Below are 21858 nucleotides of genomic sequence, written 5' to 3'. Positions count from 1 at the left end.
ATTATGTATTTTAATCAGTGTCACGGATTATATGTAATTCATCAGTAAAACCATATTTGTCATTTAAACATACAAAAAAATCAGGCAAAAAGGACATAAATACAAGACAAATTAGCATCTCAAAAAGGAACTAGACAGTTCTGATCCTAATAGGTTACAGTCAACATCAGAAAGCAAGGAAATGCTCAAAATAATTTTGATAGTCCTTTTTTCATTTACTTTTTGGTACTTTTTTAGTTGAAAAGTGCTGGAAAGTTATTTTAATTTGAAGATGAAAAACTATCTCCTAGGAGAAAACTCAGGTGAAAAAGTGAATTGCATACGGCCCAATGTGTCTAATAGGCAGTTGGCCACCGAGATATTATGTGGTTTAATTGCGAACTATAGATAACAGGTCTGAGCAACTTGGCTCAATGCGCTTCATGAAGGTAGACTCCACTTTCTCAGGAGGTGTTCGACTCTTAATTAGGCGATCAAATAAACGCAGTCCTTCAGTGAGTGTTGTTAAGTAAAGCTTGGTTATTAGGTAGTAATCACGTTTATCCTGACACTGGAAGATTAGCAAGATCCCAGTCCAAGGGGGAAGAACAAATATGTTTGTTTTCAGTACAACAATAATGGAGTGGTCCTATCAATTTGTATTCATCCAAGAGAGACAGGTATTCAAGTATTAATAAAGTTTAAGATCGTCCCCCGTATCAGGACAGGCTGCACCAAGGGTGTTCCAACGATGGCATGTGTCACGGTACACTACCACAAGCCCTATGAACTTGTTTCTAGTCTATAGATTAGTCCAGATGTAGAAAATGAGTAACTATGCTCCTCTTCTGTGCAGCTAACTACTCCTGCATCAAGATAAAAGGTTGCTAGGCTGTTTGTATTCTACAAACATTATAGATTCCTGGCTTGCAAAGAAGAGCAATTTCTTCTTCAGTCAGTTTTGTAAATTCATAGCTGTCTTTAAATTAAAATGAATAGAATCATTTTCATAACATTAAATTATAAAACGCCTTTTCAAGCTGTAACATATGTCTGTAGCCATTTTAATGAAAGTCCGATTTCTAGTAAAAGGGCTTAATAAAGTAAAAAAATGTCCCCTGGAATGCTTTTGGAGGTGCCCAAAAATGTATATGAATAGGTAGGTATATGTGTATATAATGTATAAACAAATGAGGGTAAGATGATCCTACCTTGTCCTACCTTCAAGAAGGAGTTTTTTACGTAAAAGGTGTTTAAAAAAAGTCTTATCTTTATTGTGCAGAAAAACAAAAGTTTTCTTTCTTAAAACAGAAAGAATTTGCGATAATTCAGGTTGGAGTGAGCTTGAGATGTCTCCCAGTGCATCACTGCTGAATATATGCAAATTAACCATTGTACCCTTATCAGCTAAACACACCTCCAGAACCGCTGGAATGCAATGATGTGTCACCTTGTTAATTTGTACAGAGCCATAATAATCCAACATGCATACAGACTGTTTCGGATTGTTTGATCCTCATCAGTGCATGGCATGGATTAATTTGGCTCTATGCAGTAGGGCTTGTAACACCGAGAGGTACAGACTAACCAGCAAGCTCATGGTGACCCAGAACTCATTGGAGTGTCTAAGGGACTACAATGGTCCTAAAAGCCCCCTTACTAGGATGTTAAGAAAAACAAAAGTTTGCTTTCTTAAAACAGAAAGAATTTGCGATAATTCATAGGAAAATGCGTTTCACAGCATAAGCTGTTTCATTAGACCAAATATTGTGCCTTTAAGAAACAAACAGTACTGCTCAGGACCAACACAGAAAACACTAAAATAAAACATAGTGACATAAAAATAAGGACGCAATAAACAGAAAATATGGTAGTGTAAAAATCTTGCCTTTGTAAAAAATTGTATTTTCTTACTATGTTTATGCTACCATGTTTTCTTATTATTGTTTTCTTGTTTGTATGCTGCAATGTGTTCTTATTTTAGTGTTGTCTATAAATATTGGTCCTGAGCAGTACTGTTTATTTCTAAAAAGGCACAATATTTTGACCTGATGAAGAAGCTTATGTTGTGAAACGTGTTGTCCTATATGCGCAATAAAGATAAGACTTTTTTGAACATCTACATAAAAACTCCTTGAAGGTAGGACCACCTTACCCTCATTTGTTTATATACAGTATACACATATAATATACCTATTCTTATAAATTTTTGGGGCACCTCCAACCACCTGCCAGTTGCCTTTAGTTACTCTTGACAAAGGGACTCACTATACAAGTTCTCCTAAAGTGAAAACATTTTTTGGAACCGCGACCGCCACACCTCATCCACAAGGCCGAGTGGGGATGGTACCTCCCCACATGCTATTATGAGTAGTTGTCAGTAGTTTAAGTACCTTACTCTAGTGACAGGAATACTTAAAAGATACAAACATAAACAGGCGACAATCTAGTACCTGGTGGGCAGCGGATATTACTCTATTGTTAAAGTAAAAATAATTGGGAAAAAAATACTGTCGCTTGCATGGATCGATCCCTCAGTGACAGTTTGGGCCCAAGTACTTTACAGATTCATCTCTAGCCTATAGGCTATTGATGCTCTGATTTTATGAAGGGGGCAGAGGGTTGACAGTGTGGTGCATGATGGAACAGCTTCTGGCTGGCAGAGTGAGAAGAGAAAGAATGGGCTCAGCCTGAGATACATGACTGTTAAGCTGAATTCTCACCTCATGACGAAGGAAGCTGGATCACAGTGACCATTCATGACGACAAATACTTCTCGATCCATCTTCTGGCCAGTGGGTATGCATGATGGCACACAATGGACGGGAATGAGACTTTAAGTGATTGTGGTACGCTATGACGGTGGTTATTGCAGGACGCTAAACGGCGTTCGTGTGATCGTGCACCTGTCCCCACACTGCGAGATTGCAGAAACAACTGCTTGTTGCTCAAAAAAATCACCTGGGATCAGGAAAATTGTCCTACAAATTGAGAGTTGGGTATGGGCCTTAACAGATGCAACAGGGAGGATGCAAAAAGAGATAAATGCTTCATTACACAATGGACAGCCGTAGAAATGAGACTGCTAACTGTAGTAATGAATTACTAACCACAAGAAGTTATCCTTTTACTAATAGAGTGAGGAGGTGGGTGGGGTTGGGTGATCTGCTCTAGGCTGGGGCAGAAACTCTCACACTACTGGCAGAACCTAGCCAGCCACATACTTTCTATACTTTCTATGCTTTTATTGCAAACCGTACAGCAAAGCAATGCTCAACATTTTGTGCATTACTAATTAAGTTTAATGTTAAATGCATAACATTTGGTAAGCTGAGCTTGGGTTCTAATATTTATGGGAACCTTAACTGAGAGGGATATGGATGTTTCCTTTTAAACAATGCCAGTTGAAAGGCAGTCCTGCTGATCTCTTTGGCTGCAGTAGTGGCTGAATCACACACCTGAAACAAGCATGCAGCTAATCCAGTCTGACTTCCGTCAGAGCACCTGATCTGCATGCTTGTTCAAGGGCTGTGGCTAAAAGTATTAGAGACACAGGATCAGCAGGAGAGTCAGGCAACTAGCATTATTTTAAAAGGAACAATCCATATCCTTCTCACTTTAGGTTCCCTTTAATAATAATACAGTAAAATGAATAAAGGAAGGAATACAAAGCTTATGCTAGTCTCTGCAGTTTTACATGCAAAGTACAAAATTAACTGAGTTTCTAAATTTAGTTAGTGCACTTATTAATGTTAAACTGTTGATTTTACAAAAGCCAAGTGTCATCATTTGGACTATCAGGCTTTATTTTGCATTCTGTAACTGACTTAGAACTGTTCTGTGAGACGTTAAAAATTACTAAAATGGAACAAATGATACTCAGTACCAAGTTTAACCGTTTCCATTCTTTCTGACGCACGCAGGTATCTGGAGCGAGGAGACTCTCAGCACCTATAGCACAACTATACCTAACAACAAGAAACCTGGGCACTTCAAGGCCGGAATACTTTGTAAGGTGGTAAATATTCAGAGAGTGCATTCATAAATAGTGCATGGTCTCCCAGCAGGGTGCTGGATCATACAGGAGATGAGAGACGATCTCACAGCTCAGAGGTGTCTGACTGGCTCTTCTCTATGCTCTTTCATCCATAACATCATACTACTTATTCCACTGCAATGGTCAAAGTGCCAGGAATGGGGGATAAAACAGAGCTGCCATGGCTGAGATGTGAATCAAGAAAACTCCACATCTTTTAAAAGTATTTTTATTAGGTCTGCTGTCCGCATAAACTTTGCATGTGAGATGGATTAACTAATATATGATGCTCTTCTATTTCTGGGTATGAAAGGCAGGAGTGAATTTGTTTTGTAGTAGTTATATCGATGTAGTAGGTATATCGATAAAGACATAGAAAAGTATATAACTACTACAACTTAGATTACATACATGTGAAAAGGATGCCGAGTTCATTACAGCACCGGAAATAGCCACTAGTAGGATATCAGTAAAATGATCAATATTCTACTTTGACATTTTCTAAATTACAAGAGTAAAATATCCATATTTTATACCAATATTTTCTTATCCCCAAACCTGACCCCCTTCTCACTTGAAGCCTCCCTTTATGGGTGCCTAACCTTAAGTCCCCCCCAACTGATGCCTAACACTAAGAGACCCCCACAACCTATGCCTAACCTTAAACAACCCCCTAACCTATGCCTAATCCTAAACAACCCCCTAACCTGGGTGCATATTATTTCGGCACCGTTCAGTTCGGCGCTGGGAGAGACGAATGACGGCACTCCCCGTTGCCGCTAAAGTCCAAGGCGGTGTTAAATACTATTCCCCCTCCGAGTTGTTGCATCATAGCATTGCTGCTATGACGCCACCCAGTTTTGGCGCTCAGCTCTCAGAGCTGCGCACCGAAATGAACTGATCCGCCCTAACCTACACCTAAAACTCCTAAAACTAAAAAAACACAACCTATGCCTAGCCCTAAACAACTCCCTCACATATGCCTAACCCTAAACGACCCCCTAACCAATGCCTAACCTTAAACAACCTCCCAAACCTATGTCTAATCCTAACTGACCCCCCCCCCCCCCATAAACTGATACCCAACTCACTCACTAACTTAAATTTGGCTTCAAATAGGTACATAATGCGGGCATGACCTTAGGTGCCAATGTAAATAACCATAATTAGATTTGTAATTATGATGACGGCGAGAGGCCGAAACTAGTCGGGACGAGAGCGGGCTATGCACTTCTGATTGTATGTGTTGCTGAGTACCACAGGGTGGGAAGCGACCTAGCCGGAGAGGGTCCTAATTGGTGTAGGACCCTCATGATGTGAGTGTATTTACTGCAATGTTTATATTTATCCAATTCTAATAAAAATTTGCCTGAAACATATCCACTGAGAGTACCTTCTCCTTCTCTGTTTCTATTGGGCTGCTGGGAGCACACATTATAGCACCCAAAATACAGGAGAGGTCTCTGGAGGTGGATGGAAGTTCCTATTTTGACAACGTAATCCCTGGCGCTGTGACTGAACGTGATATAATTAGATTTGTGCCCGCTATATGGCACTGGCTACATGGTGTAATGGTTAAGTGCTTTGCCTCTGACACAGGAGACCAGGGTTCGAATCTAAGCTCTGCCTGTTCAGTAAGCCAGCACCTATACAGTAGGAGACCTTATGCAAGTCTCCCTAACACTGCTACTGCCTATAGAGCGCATCCTAGTGACTGCAGCTCTGGCGCTTTGAATCCGCCAGGAGAAAAGTGCGATATAAATGTTCTGTGTCTTGTCTTGTGTCTATATGTAGCTGCAATTTGTATAGCAGACGGCTCCGGTGCCCAAATTAGCAGTTATGGCAGCTAATCACAGCTATTTACTTTGGTGCCTATGGCACCATGCCTCCTGTGCCCACATTACCTGCTTTGACGTAATGTCACCCAAAAATATCCTTTTAAGTTGTTTTGGGAGGTGTAACGACCACCAACAACTCATTAGTGATCAGACCTGCTAGAATATCATGCCAAAACACACATGAATTATACATGTCTTGTGGCTTGTCAGATGCGATTTAGGCACTAATGAATAATTATGTGTAAGTAGCCCCAGAACCTGCATAACTTAGATGTGTCAGTATTTAAAGGCATGATTTGGCAATCCTGATGTACCACCTCAGGAGATGGCAGCTCACTCCAGCTCACCCTTCCCTCTTCATAGAGCTGAACACACTGATGAGCATAGAGCTGAACACACTGATGAGCACAGAGCTGAACGGTATGTTTGTACAAAGAGATGGCCGCCCAAAACAATCAATTGCTACTTCAGACAATCCATATGCAGAAGTAAAAACTAACATTTCAAAAGTTTGGGTGTTCCAATCTGTATTGACAGGTCAATAAAAACTTAAAAAACCTAAACTCACTGCCTTATTTATTGGCTAACAATGTACAACATTGCTGCTGCCATATATCCTATAGTACTATAAATTGACAAGAAACTTATGATCAAGACCACATGAGCTGTAAGTAATAGGAGGTCTGGCAGATGTGTAATGAAGTTACACAGTAATGTTTTGTAATGTTTTCAGAGGAAACATCATTATTATTGTACTACAGATAGAATGTGCAAAAGTATGTATATATAACCACGTCTTGTAATCCAATGTGACATATTATATGTATCTTCCTTTGTGTATTATTTTCTGTTTGGGAGCTTTTTTAATTTGGCTGCCACATAACCTCCCTTCTTGTACTAAGTTACAGGGACACTACCCACTTCCTGTTCATATGACCGGAAAGATGGGGGGCATAACCATCCCAAGTAATTTCACAGCCATGCTGGAAGAGAGTTCCTAGGCTAAAAAGGACCAAAAAAGCCTCTTACTAAAAATGCTATGCAAATCAGTAACGTGCCTTCTTAAAACAGAAGGTATTTGGGGTTATTCAGGTTGGAGTGAGCATATGAGATTATTATTCCTGGATATTTTACCATTCCTGGAAGCTGATTTTTATTTAAATTACAATAAAAATTTTCTGTTAAAACAGAAGGTGTTTGTGATTATTTAGGTTCGAGTGAGCATATGAGGTCTCCCACAATGCATCACTGTTGAATATGCAAAATTGTCCATTTGTTGTCCCTACAATCTAAACACACCTCAAGAACTGCTGGAATGCAATGATTTGTCAGCTTGTTAATTATACAGAGACACATTAATCCAACATTTTTGCACAGGGTTTTTAATAAAAGTCATTTTAACCCCTTACACACTCCCAGGAGTTCTGGTTCACCATGAGCTTGCTGGGCAATCTGTAACGCTAGGTATTTCAAGTCCTTCCTCACAGAGCCATATCCATGCCATGAGGACCAACCGGTGCATGCTGGATTAGTGTGGCTCTGTACAATTAACAAGCTGACACTTCACTGCATTCCAGTTGTTTTGGAATACATTATATCAGGGCCAGGCTATTTTTGTATACTGGCACTGATATTTGGCCTGATGAAGTCAGTTGTATATGCTCATGAAACCGGTTGCCTTAGTGCAAATAAACTTCTTCAGTTTTCCAAAATCTGTTTCATCAGTAAGGTAAGCGACCTCTTATTTTTATGTTAAACATATACAGTAGCTTGTTATTTTCATATTCCACCTGTTTTGTTTGGTGTGTGCTTAGGCACAGGAGAAAGCTGCTGCTGGTGGTCCCCCCACAATGTCAGACTGCACCATACAAGGTTAGGGGCTCTTTGCCCTGCGGGGAACGCTCATTGTATGTGTAGGATGCAGATGAAATCCCTGTTAGTGTAGGGACCCCTCAAGGAGGTTGGCCTTGATGCCAGCAGAGGGGCTTAAAGAGAAACTCTAACCAAGAATTGAACTTTATCCCAATCAGTAGCTGATACCCCCTTTTACATGAGAAATAGAATGATTTTCACAAACAGACCATCAGGGGGCGCTGTGTGACTGATTTTGTGCTGAAACCACTCCCACTAGAGGCTCTGAATACCGCGGTACTCCTGGCAAACTGCCACAATGTAACAATGTTCACAGACAGGAAATGGCTGTTTAGAGCTGTCTAACAGCCAGAACAGCTACAAACAGCTACATAACATGCCCACAGTAACAATGTCACCATGTAATACATGTCAGAATGTGAATCTGGGAGAGGAAAGATTTTACAATGAGCAAACACTGACTAAATCATTTATACATAATTATGGTAAAAAATGAAGCACTTTTTTTTACTACATTATTTTCACTGGAGTTCCTCTTTAAGTTAACCCACATGCCTGTTGCATATGTGACACCAACAATTTCATTTATTTTGGGATGTTGTGTTTGCTGCTAGCTATCTGTGAGATTTGAGCCCAGGTCCCTTTACATTTTGTTCAGCACTGATATTTGGAAGCAGGCGATTTGGGTGCCGCCATAGACGCTAATGCAAATGAGATGAGGAAACAACTAATGCCATGGTGCAATATGACTTATGATGATATCTGCCTTAATAATGGATGGCATTATTGTGTTCCTAAAACTTCCTACATCTGTCGCTCATCACTCTAAGGGCTGGCTTAGATGGGTGACTGCTGGCGTCTGTCCTCAGTGTTAAACACTGCAAATCCACCGTGCTGTGATTATGTCACCATTAAGATGAATGGGAGTGTTCATCTCACAACGTTCACCATTGTTTGCCATCACACAAGTTTTCCCACATTGCATGCAGTGCCTCAGAGCTGATTGTGACTGTGGTTGCATTGAACTCCCTTGGGCAACGCAATGACAAACAACGACAAACACTTCTATGGATGGTAGCAGAAAAGTGTTTCAGTGGGATGAAACAAGCTGTCAGGAGCCGTCCGTCTGAACCGTCTGTGTCTTAGTTATAAGGCTAATAATTTTGAAGCATATATTGCAGAGGGATGGATTTGACAAGGTGAACATAAAATAACTACTAAAAATATTATCAGCACAGTCCATGCAAGAATATAATGTTATGTAAATACAAAATCATTTGGTAAAATGTCTGACATGCTCACACCTCCATTAATACTTCTTTTAGATTACATGGATACTACATATGTATCCTCAATATACTAGTAAATGGAAGCATGCATGCAATGATAACAGGCACATCATACTGTGTACTCACATCAGCAGCATCTCGTTGCCTGGCGCTGTCTGTTAAAGCTGTCTTCCCCTCCCTTTTCTGGTGTAATAAAGACAGGTGTAACCATACCGAGAAAGGCATATACCATAGTAAACACAGTGGTGCTGATATGTTTTTTTTAATTTTTGGAAAAACAAGGGAATTTTGTTATGCATTTGATTTATTGATTCTGATCATTCAAAATAATTTTCATGGCAAAATGAAATTCACATCACTGAGTTGGGTGTGCCCTTTTAGATGAGATTGTTGGTTCAGCACAGGTCCTTCTCCCATGGAAATAGAAACACACAAACTGTTTATTTATTCAAAGTCTTATAAACCTGAGCGGGTCTTTGTTACAGAGACATTTCTGGCCATTTCTGCCCGTTTTGGTGCCCCAAGCAAGGAGCCTTTTGCTCCCCCAGTCTTGTGAATAGGAAGATTGTAGCCTACATTAACCACTCTTGCACAGGACAGAAGAAAAACGTAGAGAAATGCACCCTGAATGTATTTAGAGAGTTTAGGCAGTTTAGTTCCCCCTCATCTGTGTCTAATCACAAGTTGTAATGTGATCCTCCACTGTGTCACATCACTGCCTATGGCAGATAAGCAAATAAGCCCATTTTAAAGCACAGGCTGTAAACAATATGTCTGCTTCCATGAATCAGGCAGTAGAAACTGTGCAAATTTATTTTAGGATTTGTATCAGCTGTAAAAAAGAAATGTTTTTTGTTTAAAGGTTATTATGCTGTTGTGTATCTTTTAGAGCAGAGAGGAGTTCTGAGTTCAGGTCCACTTTAAGCCTATCTGGACGAGTATTCTCATCCAGATAGGCGCCACTAAGGTCAAAATGGACGAGTATTCTCCAGTGTTTAACCACTTCACGCCCACAGTGCTAACCCCCCCTAAAGACCAGGCGGTTTTCTGCAGTACTGGGCTGTGCAGGCTTTTCAGCCACCAACACAGCCCAGCTTAGTAGCCCAGCGATCTGACTTACCTCCTTTTTTTGTCCCTTAGGGGACATGCTGCCGGAGGGGTCCAATCGCTTTTCGGCGACTGGGGAAGGGAAGAAATGCTTCCTGGAACCAATCATTGTGCCTGTAATGAATGGACATGGCCCATGATCGGGCCATGTCCATTCATAAGTATGAACGTAAATCAAAGTGAAAAAAACAAAACTCTTCCTGGTAAACCAAGTTGTATTGCAATGCACACCACATATTTTTTTTTATTAATAAAATGAATTAATTAAATCACTTCCAAATCCCCTCCCACCCCCACCCCAGTTACCAAGCTAACAAGTTGAAACAAGAAAAACACAGTAAAAAAATCCATAATAGTTGCCTTAGGGACTTAGCTTTTTTAATGTATGTCATAAGGGTATAGTACTGTTATTTTAGTACATAAGGGCTTACAATTGATGGGACACGAAAAAACAAAAACAGAAAAAATACACCTTTATTTCCTGTGCGACACAATGTACCTGGTGTGACTAAGGTAAGCTCTAACAGGAAATGTAGGTCAAATTAAAATACTAGTAAAAGTATTCCATCAATCATTACCTTTCTTTTGTGGTGCGGAGGTGTAGTTATTCTAGGTGGTAAATTTGCTGGAATCTGAATGGATGGATATTTAGTACTGTCCACTTCTGAAACAAAACATAACAATATTTTACAAGACAAGTATAAGTAACTAAAACAGGTATACATTTCCTCTTCTAATGTGTTACCGGTATATTTATTCAGGTTCTGCAATTTTCCTGTGATAACAAATCACAAAAAATAAACATTTCCTTCATTTGCATACACAGTAAATAATATAGTAAAAGTTATACGGATAGATGAAAACCAGGCCTATATGTGTTTTTTGACATTCAATTTCACAATCATGGACATTAAAGCCATTGTTACACGTCCTAAAAAAAAACAAAAGTCAGATATTCACCTAAGGAGAGGGAAGGCTCGGGTCCTAATGAGCCTTCCCTCTCCTCTCCTGATGCCCTCCGTACTGCGCTGGCTCCCCGTTCCAATCCCCCGCGGAGGACTTCGGAAGTCTTCAGGAGCTGAGTCCTCCCGAAGACAAGCGGCTCCATACTGCGCATGTGCGAGTGCATCATAGAGGGCGCTCGCTCATGCGCAGTGTGGAGCCATCTGTCTTCGGGAGCCTGAGTGCTCACGAAGACTTCCGAAACCTCCCTTCGGCGGCGGAAGTGGCAGTATTTGACCGAACTGGTCGAATGCTGCTACGGGGGATTCTGAGCAGGACTGGGCACCGGGAGTGGAGAGGGAAGTCTCATTAGGACTCAGAGCCTTCCCTCTCCTTAGGTGAGTATCTGACTTTTGTTTTTTAAGATCGGGTAACATTAACTTTAATATGGAACTAATTGGGCAGCATGGTGGCGTAGAGGCTAGCACTCTCGCCTTGCTGTGCTGGGTCCCCGGTTTGAATGCCAGCCAGGCTTCTATCTGCATGGAGTTTGCGTGGATTTCCTCCAGGAACTCCAGTTTCCTCCCACATCCCAATAACATGCAGATAAAGGTGGCCACTAAAGATCCAATTTCTTCCAAATTGTTCAAGCTATCAGATAATTCTGATCGGAAGTGAAATATCGTAATAAATTGTTCACTACACTATCAATTAACCAATCTTTGCTTCCTATCTATCACAACCAACAAGAAAATCCAAATTTTGGTTTGACGAAAATCCGATGGGATGACTGTTTTTATAATTGTTCATAATCGATTGTGCTCATCAATGGGGATTATTTACCAATCCAATCACATCCGATCAGAATTTTCTGATCGTTCCAAATATTTGTTGCTAGAAATTTGACCGTTAGTGGCCACCTTAAGTTAATTGGCTTCCACCTAAAATGTGGCCCTAGACTATGATACATACACTCCACAATATAGACATGGCTATATAAATCCAATAAATAATAATAATGACTATAGTAGTAGGGATTAGATTATGAGCCCCTCTGAGGAACAGTTAAGTGAGAAGACAATATACTCAATGTACAATGTACATTGCTGCGGAAAATGTCGGCGCTATATAAATAATAATAACTAATCCCAACATTAGCTGCTATAACAGCCCTTACTTTTCTGAAAGGGTTTCCAATAGGTTTTCGAACATGGCTGTGGGATTTGATCCCATTAGATCTTATTCACAGGTTTTATTAAAATTTGCTACTGCAGTCTCCCAATGGCCTCAAAAATTCTCCAATGAGAAGTCTTAGCAAAAAATTCAACATCGCTGCCACAGTTCCCACTACATAGGATGCAGTAGAATCCTGCCTGGCAGTACCTATCCTTGTAAGAACTAAAGCCTTGTGCACACATACGAGGCATGCTGCCCGGCTACTCGATCCCTCGGCAACACTGTACAGAAGGCTAGCGATACTTCTGTTCAGTTATACTGTATAGTGTTGTTTTTATAACATTGCAACATTCTCTAATATTTGCAGTTTACACACTACTCAGCATTCTAAATGATTTCACAGAGCAGGCCAGTAAACTACTGAACTGACTTCGGGAGAGAAAAAGAAAATACTGTGACTGACAGTTGAGATAACAAGCTTCAGAAGACAGAGCTCTCTGCGACTTTGAAAGTCGTGGAGCTCAATGGCTCTTTTGAATAGATAACAACTGGAGTTTCTTAACTCTTCCTGTACTGGAAACAATATTAGACTTATGTCTCTGCTCCTAATGTTTTATTTCTTAGCTGTACTACACATACAAATCATTATATCATAATTTTTTTTTCGCTTCAGTGTCTCTTTAAAGGGACTCCGAGCTCATCTAAAAAATAAAAGTTGTACTCACCAGGGGCTTTCTCCAGCCCAGTGCTGGTCGGGAGGTCCCACGCCGGCGTCCTGGCTCCTCTCCTTCTCCCCGCTCCGGAATGGCTGACAGGCCGCAGCCCGGGCGACACTCTCCCGAGTGTCGGGCTGCTCCTTCCGCATATGACGCGGATTACGTCACACGCCGGCCGCCTCGCGTCATCACGGCGGCCGGCGTGAAAGTACTGCGCATGCGCGATTAAAGCGCGCATGCGCAGTACTTTCACGCCGGCCGCCGTGATGACGCGAGGCGGCCGGCGTGTGACGTAATCCGCGTCATATGTGGAAGGAGCAGCCTGACACTCGGGAGAGTGTCGCCCGGGCTGCGGCCTGTCAGCCATTCCGGAGCAGGGAGAAGGAGAGGAGCCAGGACGCCGGCGTGGGACCTCCCGACCAGCACTGGGCTGGAGAAAGCCCCTGGTGAGTACAACTTTTATTTTTTTGTTGAGCTCGGAGTCACTTTAAGCCTCATTTAGTATCTGATCTACTGAATCTTCTCACGGGATATGTTTTTATATCTTATCAATAAAATAACTTTCAAAAAGAATGAAAATAAGTTGTCCCACATATACTGAAGAGTTACATTACTATTTGTAGCTTTACTTTTTCACTTGCTAGATACTGCTGAAATATGTTTTGGGAAATAAGATGAGAACACATCTTCTTCTGTGAGAAAACTTTACTCCGCAGATAATTCACTAAATCACAGCCCTTATTTTACTCTTGCCTCACTCTACAGTATTTTCAACATTTACTGTACTAAGTGTAAATGTGTCAGTGGCAAAATGAAAAATATTCACCTTCAGATAAAACCTATTATGAATCCTTCTCACTTTTCTAGAGGCTAAAAAAAGTATTATATAATGTGCAAAACTGAAAAGATAAACTGCATGCTTTGCAGCCACATACAAATTATTATTATTATTATTATTTAGTATTTATATAGCGCCGACATATTACGCAGCGCTGTACAGTGTATATATATACATATCTTGTCACTAACTGTCCCTCAAAGGAGCTCACAATCTAATCCCTACCATTGCCATATGTCTATATTATGTAGTGTAAGTACTGTAGTCTAGGGCCAATTTTTTTTAGAGGGAGCCAATTAACGTATCTGTATGTTTTTGGAATGTGGGAGGAAACCGGAGTGCCCGGAGGAAACCCACGCAGACACGGAGAGAACATACAAACTCTTTGCAGATAGTGCCCTGGCTGGGATTTGAACCGGGGACCCAGTGCTGCAAGGCGAGAGAGCTAACCACTACGCCACCGTGCTGCCCAAATACAAATACCTATTTATTTGTCCTTACGTATGGCAAAACTCATACATTTCATTCACTGATGTTCATGATTTATGGAGTCCAGCGAGCATGCCTTCCTCAAACTTCCTGAGTACTTTTTTTTTTTTTTTTTTTTTTACATTTTTTTCTATCCAGAGATGAGATCAGAACTATATAGTCCTACAAACTATATATATTTTTTAAACATCTAAGTTGAAGCCTTACTTTTTTTTGTCTGTCTCCACTAAAAAGATTTTCTTTCAATTCTTGACCCAGGGACACAGTTTGAAATATTTGCCCAAGAATAAGGGAAATCTCACCTTTTTCAGATTCTAATACAACATGTTTCCTAAACAGAAAAAAACCACTGACTCCAGTGACAGCTCACTCTCTGTGTCAATGACTAAAAAGATGAGAGCTTGCTCAAACGAACACAGACAGTGAAAAAAAGAAAGTCAAAACAAAACAAAAAACATCTTCACTGCACTTTGAGGTTGAAAGCTATAATCTAATTTAATACTGTACTGCCATATTTGTACCACTAGAGGGAGAGATTACACTTCACATCAATATTCACAATTTATGGCTCCTCTGACTTCTAATTTGAAGCACACCTGATGTGGAGAGGAATATGGAGGCTGGATATTTTAGCTGTCCTGCTGAGCCTCTGTCTTTAGTACTCTTAAGCCTGGTACACTCATCCTATTTTGACTGGCTAATGATTAGCCAATTTTACCACTTTGATATAGTATGAGAGCTTACCAGCACAATCTGTTGATAGTAGTCACAATCTGATGACCCTCATACTACATGGAGGTAGTAAAATTGGTCACTGATTGGCTAATCAAAACTTTAGCCAACTTTAGCCATAGCCCCTGAACAGACATGTAGATCAGGTGCTTTGACTGACTTGTGACTGGATTAGCCGCATACTTGTTTCAGGTGTGTGACTGTGATTCAGGTACTACTGCAGCCAAAGGGATCAGAAGGATGTCAGGGAATTGGTATTCTTAACAGGAAATAAATACGGCAGCCACCATATTCCACACCTCCCAACTTTTTGAGATGAGAAAGAGGGACAATTAAGCCACACCCCTAATCACGCCCCCGGCACAACCCTAGCCACGCATACGATAAAGTTTTCATAAGAAAAATATGTTGTTTTATAATTCAAACCACACCTGTCCTTTCTATCCTGGTTCATTTTCCTTTATTTTAACATTAAGTAATATATCAATTTAAATGATGGGAATAAAGTTTAGAGTCAATCGAACACATTTTTAGTAGAGAAATATATATATTTACATCGAAAGAGGGACAAAGTCCTGAAAGAGGGACAAATGAGGAGGAAACAGGGATAGAGGGACAGGGCTCCCAAAGAGGGACTGTCCCTCCAAAAGAGGGACAGTTGGGAGCTATGATATTCCACTCAGTTTTATTATGACAAACACAGTCGAAAGTACAGAGATAGCAAACTGTGAATATAGGAAACTGCATAATTATTAATAAAAATAGCAGTAATAATAATAATAATAATAATAACTCAATGAATTAGACAAAGCAATAATGTAACACTATGTTAAAGTACAAAATGTATAATATCATTATTGTCTATAATTAATATTTTGTTTTTTTAGCATCTGTGTCCTAAAAATGCCCTCTTGTTATTATGATTTCTGTGCCATAGAAAAAGCTGGTACTGACATTTTTTTAAAAGATTAAAAATCTTGAACTGCTACAGTTGCTGAAGATGATTTAAGAAGCTTTAGTAAGCCGAATTAAGGATAGAGTGCAGCGAGTGTGCCTGTAGCTGCCATTCTCTTAGTGAGGGGAATTATGAACTGCTCCCTGGCGATTGCTCCAGGCTTTGTTGCTCCAGGCAGTGGCTGACTGTAGTGATTGCTAGTAGAAAGATTCTTTTTTTAACCATGGACCTTGTGAAGAAAAAACATCTTTATAAAACGTCACCGCAACCTCAAATAAATGTATAAATATTGAAGTACTTTAAGCATTTAGTGCTCCCCAAAAGAAGTTAACCCATCGTGTGCATATAATAAGGGTCCTAGCTAAAAAGGGCGCCAGATATAAACGATATTAAAGTTATCATTTACTAAAATGATAAACATAAACTATACTTTATAGTACTGATATTCTACTATTCCCCACTGTAACCTCTATTTTTATGCTTACTAAAATGAGGACCAGTAAAAGTGATAAAATATAATTTAATATACCGATATTGTACTACTTCATTCCCATAGTAAACATCTTTAATCCTTACCGATATTTTACTATAAACTAACCTCTCCCTACTCTCACACAGAACAGTCCCTGGGTGGTGCCTAACCTTAAAGAGAACCCGAGGTGGTTTGTAAGAATGATATCGCACACAGAGGCTGGGTCTGCCTATACAGGCCAGCCTCTGTTGCTATGTAGTGTCCTCCCAGGCCCCCCCCCCCCCGCGCTCTGCTATGCCCGCATAAATCACAGCCGTGCTGTCGACACGCAGCCGGCTGTGTTTACCTATGTAGTGTCACTCTCGCCGCTCCGCCCGCCTCCTGCATAGCTCCGGTCCCTGCCCGCGTCCCTTCCCTCCAATTAGCAGGCAGGGAAGGGACGTGGGCGGGGACCGGAGCTATGCAGGAGGCGGGGGGATCGGCGAGAGCGACACTACAGAGGTAAACACAGCCCGCTGAGACACGCTGCGTGTCGACAGTGTGGCTGTGATTTATGGGGGCATAGCAGAGCGCAGGAGGGGCCTGGGGGGACATTACATAGCAACAGAGGCTGGGCTGTATAGGTAGACCCAGCCTCTGTGTGCAGATATCATTCTTAGAAACCACCTCGGGTTCTCTTTAAGACCCCCCAGGTGAAGCCTTACCCTAAGACTCGGTTCAAACTAGTTTTAAAAACGTATCTGTGGCTCAGTTTTTGGGCCCGGACCAAAACCGGAGCCACGGATACAAATGTTAAAAATAGCGGCTGTCTTCACCCACTTCAAAAGCGGATCTGTGGGTGATCCGGGGGTTCCGCTTTGAAAAACTGAATGGAGGGTCCGGATTTGAAGGGATTTCACGGACCCCGGATACACGCAGGGGTAGTGAAACCCAATGCAAAAACGGATCTCCCTCTACCCAGACAGCTTTAACCACAGAAACGGATCCGTTTCCAGTGTCCCAGCCCTGTCTGTTGGTGGGGAGGGGGCCGCCATGCTGAAGGGGGTAGCAGACAGGAAGTAGGGCAGCAGGCACAGCGGCGGGGGTAGGGGGTCGGACCCTCCCTCCCTCACCTGGGAACCCCCTTCCCTGCTGTGAGAAAACGCGGAAAAGCCGCCGCATGTACTCAGAACAAGGCGGCTGATTCCGCGTCCAACGCGGCGGTTGGCACACATCTGGTGGTATGGCCAAACGCGGAGAAACCGCCGCATGCCTTGATGGCGGTGCGGCGGATTCCGGTCCAGCGCGGCGGGTGCTTTCCAACACATGTCTGGTGTGGCTGGGACTGATAGTCCACACAGGTTCAGAAGGACGCTGAGAGGCTGAACTTATATGACAACCAGAAGGGAGTCAGCTGACCAGGCCGGTCAGCTGACGGTTCTACTACTTCTCATTGGTCCAGCACTTAGGGGAGACGCTGGAGGGCGCTTTGCTATATATACTGGGTGCTGGTCATTCTCTGGTTGTCTGCCGTTGCGATCACTACGTGGTAGCACTCAGACCATATTGTCAGAAACTGTGTATTTACTGTGTTATACTTCAGACTAGTTCCAGGGTGTTGATGATTACGGAGCTCACACCCAAGACTAGGAAAACTGTGTATTTTCTGTGTTATACTTCAGACTAGTTCCAGGGTGTTGATGACTACGGAGCTCACACCCAAGATTAGGAATTAGCTTTACCATCCTGTTATACTTCAGACTAGTTCCAGGGTGTTGATGACTACGGAGCTCACACCCAAGATTAGGAATTAGCTTTACCATCCTGTTATACTTCAGACTAGTTCCAGGGTGTTGATGATCTAGGAGCTCACACCTATAGATTAGACATTGTTGATTATTTGTTATGACCTTCTGCTTCCCTGACCTCTCTTCTGATCTCTGATTTGGTACTTCGCTATATCTAATACTCCGTTGCCAAACCTTGCTTGCCTTAGGACTCTGATTCAGTCTCTTCCCTCTGTATCTCATCTGTCTGTCTGTTGCCGACCTGGCTTGTCCGACCTCGAGAACTATCGCCTCTGTTTAGAGATAGTTCACAGATCTGTCAGTGACATCTCACCATTGGTGTCACTCACACTCTGTCCTTCCCTCTCTCAGCCTGACTCCTCCCCTTGGGGAGCCTCAGGTCATTGGAAGGAGATTGTTCTTGGGCAGTATCTCTTACTGCCTGGCACCCTCGAGACGGGTGCTCTCCTCAAAGTATTACTGTTGCACCAAACACTCCTATTACTCAGGTGTCCAGAGGTTAGAGATATATCTGATTATCGGTGATACTGCAGATCATCAATAATCGGGTATATATCTGTATTCTCGGTGATACTGCAGATCACCGATAATCAGATCCTCTCTGTGTTACACCGATCGTTACACCCGCCAGCTAGTTTCTTTTAAAATCAGTCTGGGAACTCACTCACTTCCTTGCATTCCACCGCTCGTTGCGTCACTTCCTGCAATGCCGCCCTCTGTACTTCAGTAGGCGGCATTGCAGGAAGTGATGCGATGAGCGGTGGAACAAGGGAGTGAGTTCCCTGCTTGCTGCCGGATTGATTTTAAAAGAAACTTGCTGGAGGGGGCGTGCGGAAGGGGGCACCCAGGTGAGGGTGTTGAGACCCATCTCCCTGCCGCTGTGCCTGCTGCCCCCCTTCCTGCATGCTACCCCCTGCAGCATAGCAGCCCCCTCCCCACTCACAGACAGGGCTGGGGATCTGTCTGGGGAAATGCAAACTGATCTGAAACGTATGGTGTAAAAGGGCAGCACGGATCCGTTTGTGTTCCGGTTTTAGAAAACCGGAGCTCGGACCACGGATTGCTGTACCTAGTGTGGACCGAGCCTAAGACCCTCCTGGTAGCGTCTAACCTTAACTCCCCTCTGGAGGGCACCTAACCTTAATTCCCACTTTTTTGTGTGTAAAATACATTTGTATATGATTGTTTATGTTTTAGTTTAACATAGAATAAAAAAAATGATAATTGAGGAGTCAAATGTAAAAATAAGTTTTCTTAATATATGTTTAACTAAATTTGTTGAAAAACAATTATTTGTAACATTGAACAACCAAGTTAAAATGTAAACGATTCTGAGAAAGCATAGGAAACAGTTTTAGAAACAAATACTGTATATTGTTTAGAAACAATTATTTGTTAAATTATTGGTTACTGTAATCGATAAATTTGGTATGGACATGAAAGTTAAAGATAACAAGCAATGTTTGTTTTATTTGTAGTAGTTACAGAGGCGCCAGCAGAATAAAAATTTGCAGTTTTTACAGCCTCCTGCACAGCCCAGCTATGGAGCCAAGCGATCGGACTCGTCTCCGTTTTTGTCCCTAAGGGGACATGCCGCCTGAGGTGTCCGATCGCTGTGGCAGTTGTTGTTGTTTTTTTTTTTTTTCAGCCTGTATCAGGCTGTTTCTCCTTCCCTCCCTCCTCCCTCCCCTTCCTTCCTCCCCTCCGTGCACTGCATTGTTACAGTGATCCGTCCTGTTCTGCCTCTCATAGGCATCAGCCCATGAGTGGACGGCGATCCCCGGCTAATCAGAAGCCGGGAATCACCGATCTTGTACAGTGCTGCCGGAGACCACATCGCTGTACGGATGTAAACAAAGGGGATTTCTTTCCCCTTTCGTTTACAAACAGCCTGTTAGCCGTGATCGGCGGCTAGCTCCGCTCTGTGAACTGGCAGGGAACGATTGCGCATGTGCGCGGCCGTTCCCTGGAAAACTGCAGCTCCAGGACTTAACGCCAATTGGCGTTAGGCGGTCCTGGGGCTGCCGCCACGGTCACGCCCATGGGCGTGACGAGGTCATTATGTAGTTAAATGTAGTTAAATTTAAATCTACTTTTTAAGTTATTACTGCTTAATTGTCTCTGCTCAATGACACATTCATTGAAGTATGCCAGAGCTAATATCTATGAACTATTGTTGGTTTTTATCTCTTTCTTGCTCCCAGAAGCCATTTATGGTCAGGAAAATGTTTTATGGCTGTGATTCCTTATCAGTGAGGGTTACGCTATAGTCTGACCCAGGTCCAACTCAGACCGAAACTGTCACTTGCATACCTGATATTTAACTCTTTCAGGCAAAGGAAGAAAAAAAGGAATGCAGCATAGTTATTTCTGGGTTTGGCACAGTACATACACATGTCTACATGTCTATCTCATAATGTCACATGTCACCTCGGTTGTCCTTTAACTATAACTAACTATCTGTTGGCTCACCACAACTTTTTTTTGTGTGGCTTTAACAAGAAATATAGTCAATGACAGTTGCAGTAGCATAACTAAGGGGTTTTGGGCCCAGTGGAAGTTTTATTGACTCTATTGATGTGGAGCCCCAAAACCTATGAAGGACAGCTGCAGTATCAGGTGTGTACTTAACAGTTTGTTAAGTATTACCACTATACAATGCACATATATAGGTGTTCATAATCAGCATAGCACCAATGCAAAGCTAATAAGATGAATAAAGGAGGGCCCCTAGTGGGCTCCTCTGGTCCAGGGGTCCCGGTGCGGTGACAACCTCTGCATCCCCTATTTGCTACGACACTGGACAGTTGCTTTTGCCTGCATGAAGATTTCACAGAAATATGCCATTCATTCAAAGGGAGAAGAACAAACGGCTCAGCTGTGGTGACGTGATGCACGCATACATTCTGTGCTTGTATGTCAAGACCTTGCTTGCTTATCAAGTCAAAATCGGTACACACACACATGCACGCACGCACGCACGCACGCACACACACACACACACTCACACTCACTCACTCAATCACACACTCACACACACACACACACACACACACACACACACACACACACACACACACACACACACACACACACACACACACACACGCTCTCTCTCTCTCACTCTCCTCAGTTTGATTACAGCTCCTCCTTCCTGTGACGTATCAGCCCCATAAATGCACTTGGTCTGTGCAGTTTTCTATTGTCCTGAACCATCTGTCAGTCACTGTGACGTGAGCGTGTTCGGGCCAATAGAAAGCCGCACAGATCTGGTCCATTTATGTGTGACAATACAGCCGCATCACTAGGGAAAGGGGGAGGCATGGAGGAGTGGGAGTGTGCTCAGCTGTATTTACACTAAGGAATAAGACAGGTAGTTCTTAGTTTATAGCTATAGATGTCTCACTTTACATTTTGCCCCTTGTTGCAGCCTTAATCCCCACTATACACACACACACACACACACACACACACGCTGCTTTCAAATAAGTTTATGAAATCTACCGTACTTATTTGTCTCATAAAATTGCATTGCTAAGCTGATGTCTACTGAAATATTGATTTGCACCTAGGACAGCTTGGTTATTGACCAAAAATCCTGTTTGTTGATCATTTTTATGTGGCTTATGC

At 42.2% G+C, this 21858-nt stretch overlaps 1 protein-coding gene across 2 annotated transcripts in view; it reads right to left on the bottom strand.

Moving 5' to 3' along the window:
- KIAA2012 (KIAA2012 ortholog) overlaps positions 1–21858 on the bottom strand; it is a 331067-nt gene that overhangs the window by 84482 nt on the left and 224727 nt on the right. Inside the window, exons 13-14 of one of the 2 annotated variants that reach the window (XM_068245108.1) lie at positions 10700–10785; positions 9141–9197 (exon numbers count right to left, since the gene is read on the bottom strand). In XM_068245108.1, the coding sequence (XP_068101209.1) occupies positions 9141–9197; positions 10700–10785 (143 nt within the window). The remainder of the gene's footprint in view (positions 1–9140; positions 9198–10699; positions 10786–21858) is intronic. The other variant, XM_068245109.1, reaches the window with a different exon arrangement.

Source organism: Hyperolius riggenbachi, chromosome 7 (genome assembly GCF_040937935.1).
Source record: "Hyperolius riggenbachi isolate aHypRig1 chromosome 7, aHypRig1.pri, whole genome shotgun sequence".
Taxonomy (NCBI): Eukaryota; Metazoa; Chordata; class Amphibia; order Anura; family Hyperoliidae; genus Hyperolius; species Hyperolius riggenbachi.
This window is presented reverse-complemented; position numbering and strand designations above follow the sequence as displayed.